At 41.5% G+C, this 3,029-nt stretch overlaps 1 protein-coding gene across 2 annotated transcripts in view; it reads left to right on the top strand.

Moving 5' to 3' along the window:
* MICU2 (mitochondrial calcium uptake 2) overlaps positions 1–2,339 on the top strand; it is a 142,795-nt gene extending 140,456 nt beyond the window's left edge. Inside the window, exon 12 of one of the 2 annotated variants that reach the window (XM_040448014.1) lies at positions 1,685–2,339. In XM_040448014.1, coding sequence (XP_040303948.1) covers positions 1,685–1,789 — 105 coding nt within the window. In that variant the 3' untranslated portion in view covers positions 1,790–2,339. The remainder of the gene's footprint in view (positions 1–1,684) is intronic. The other variant, XM_040448015.1, reaches the window with a different exon arrangement.
* Positions 2,340–3,029: the final 690 nt, after the last annotated feature.

Below are 3,029 nucleotides of genomic sequence, written 5' to 3'. Positions count from 1 at the left end.
CAGAATCGGAAACAGGCTCCAGGCTCTGAGCCATCAGCCCAGAGCCTGACGCGGGGCTCGAACCCACGGACCGCGAGATCGTGACCTGGCTGAAGTCGGATGCTTAACCGAGTGCGCCACCCAGGCGCCCCTGCTACCCACATTATTAATGGAAAATGAGTAAATATGATTTCTGTTAGCAAATGTGTCTCACAAGCTTTGTGGGCATCCAGCATCTCATCGTGAATAATCCTGTCCCTGAAAATGAAACCAGCCTTTGCAGTAACGATTTAATATACCCACGAGCCTCCGCCATTTCTCGAAGACATTAAATAGAGCTGTAAATCGATCAGGAAAAGAATATATATAAAATCTAAAAGAGGGACACGTGGGTGGCTCAGTCTGTTAAGCGTTTGACTCTTGATTTCGGCTCAGGTCATGACCTCACCATTTTGTGAATTGGAGCCCCGAGTCGGGCTGCACCCTGATAGCTGATAGCGCAGAGCCTGCTCGGGATTCTCTCTCTCCCTCCCTCTCTGGCCCTCCCCCACTTGTGCACGCATGCTCTCTCCCTCTCTCTCTCTCAAATAAATAAGCTTTTTAAATAAATCTAAAACTTTAGCAGGGCACCGGTGTGGCTTAGTTGGTTTAGTTTCCAACTCTTGATTTGGGCCCACGTTGTGATCTCACCGTCGTGAGATAGAGCCCCTTGTCGGGCTCCGCGCTGGGCATGAAGCCGGCTTAAGACTCTCTCTCTCTCTCTCTCTCACTCTCTCTCTCTGCCCCTCTCCTGCTCACACACACTAGCTTGCTCACTCGTTCGCTCTCCCTAAAAAAAGTTTCAACTGGCAGATTTGCTTCCATTTGGGAGATATCCAGCAACGCTGTCCTCCTGTGCTCACCAAGGATACAAATGTTTTTTAACCTTTACTTTCTTCTTTAACAGAGGAATAATACTCATAGAACTTTTTAATTCACAGAGCACTTAGGTGAATTACAGTCTTTTTTCTTAAAGCCTCTTATAAAATATGTTGTTTCTTTTTAACTTGGGTAGGTTTAAATCAGAGTTTTAGGCTTATAATTGATATTCCACATAGCTAAATAAAGTTCACCATAAAAAGGAAAACATTATAAAATATTATAAAGCGTCATGAAATAATTACATTTTTTAAAACCAATATATGAGGGGCGACTGGGTGGCGCAGTTGGTTAAGCGTCCGACTTCAGCCAGGTCACGATCTTGTGGTCCGTGAGTTCGAGCCCCGTGTCGGGCTCTGGGCTGATGGCTCAGAGCCTGGAGCCTGTTTCCGATTCTGTGTCTCCCTCTCTCTCTGCCCCCCGCCCATTCATGCTCTGTCTCTCTCTGTCCCAAAAATAAACGTTGAAAAAAAAATTTTTTTTTTAAATAATAAAACCAATATATGAAAGAAATTGCCCACAATCTTCATTATCTTCTAACAGAAGAGGCTCCATTCACGTGCACTTAGCCTCCACTCTTGAGTTACCCAAGGCTGTTCTTACACCTCGTTCACGTTTTATCCTTTACCCCGTCCTATGTACAGTTTTGTTGGGATCCTCTTTCACAACGTAATCCGTCTCAGGGACTCTCTGGAGGCACGTGGGAAATAAGTGGTAACAGAGCTCACATGAAATCGTGTTTAACCTTGAAGAGAATGATCTCTTTACTTTCACTTTGTGTTAACAGGTACCACAGCAGCAGAGTATACAAGAATACTGGAAATGTGTGAAGAGAGAAAGCATTAAAGGAGTAAAAGAAGTCTGGAAACAAGCCGGAAGAGGTCTCTTTTAGAAAAAGATAATACGGGAATTACATTGCTCCAAATGTCAGAATTTGGAATTGTTTTTTAAGTACTAGATGTTTGTCTTCTGGAGTCTTCACTGATTTACTTTGTAATATAAAGACGCCTTGTATTTACTTCCTGATTCAGTAATTTCTTGATAAAATTTCATTAAAGAACTTAGTAAATACAGGTACTGGATTCTGTCAGAGGGCCTAGAATTGAAGTCATGCTTTATACTTTGATAAGATTGAAAACCTCATTGTTCACTGATTTCTTAGACACGGTAGTAAAACATCTCTTTGGAAGGGTGTCACTTAGTAATTACAGAAAAAAATAATTGACACACAAGGCTAAGATCAAGGCCAGGAGTCCTGGTGTTCCCAGTAGCACAAACTCAGTTAAGAATATTTCAGATTTTCTTGTCTGCGTCTCATATCTCATAAGCTTCTTGTACATTTTATTTCAGTTAGCTGTATATTAATTGTCCTAAAAATAATGTGTAAATTTCAATATCGTGTGTGGAAACCAAATAAAGTATTTACACAGATACAAAAATTACATTTTTAATGTGTTTTTTAGAACTTTTTTATAAATATAAATACTCTCATCCTTGCCAACCACATTAGTTCGGGTTCTTAAAAACTAGCGTAATCGGGGGAGCCCCTGGCTGGCTCGGTCAGTGGAGCAAGCAAGACTCTTGATCCTGGGTCTGTGGGTTCAAGCCCCACACTGGACGTAGATGTCATTTAAAATAAAATTTAAAAAAAAACAAACTATAGTGTTTTTGGGAGAATCTTGAACACAAGATCGGGGTCTCATGGCATATATTGGGTTGTGGGTAAATGTTTAAAATGGCACTAAAAATTAATTGGCATTAAATATAAAATGCTGTTGTAAGTAAAATGGCATTTTTAAACACAATAAGTGAAAATTACTTAAAAAAATTTTTTTAATGTGTATTCGTTTTCGAGAGACAGCATGAGCAGGGGAGGGGGAGAGAGAGAGGGAGACACAGAATGTGAAGCAGGCTCCAGGCTCCGAGCTGTCAGCACAGAGCCGAACGCAGGAAATTTGTATTTTAAAAATAAGCTACTTAAATAAGAATATTGCAAATCTTTGAAACATGTTTCGGGGTGCCTGGGTGGCTCAGTCAGTTAAGTGTTCGACTCGATTTCAGCTTGGGTCCTAATCTCACTCTCGTGAAATTGAGCCGGGCGTCGGGCTCCAAGCCGAGCGCAGAGCCTGCTG

The sequence above is a fragment of the Herpailurus yagouaroundi genome, unplaced genomic scaffold (assembly GCF_014898765.1).
Source record: "Herpailurus yagouaroundi ecotype Mexico unplaced genomic scaffold, PumYag 197, whole genome shotgun sequence".
In the NCBI taxonomy this organism is placed as follows: Eukaryota; Metazoa; Chordata; class Mammalia; order Carnivora; family Felidae; genus Herpailurus; species Herpailurus yagouaroundi.
Note: the sequence above shows the minus strand (reverse complement) of the source record. Positions and strands in the feature narration are given on the sequence as shown.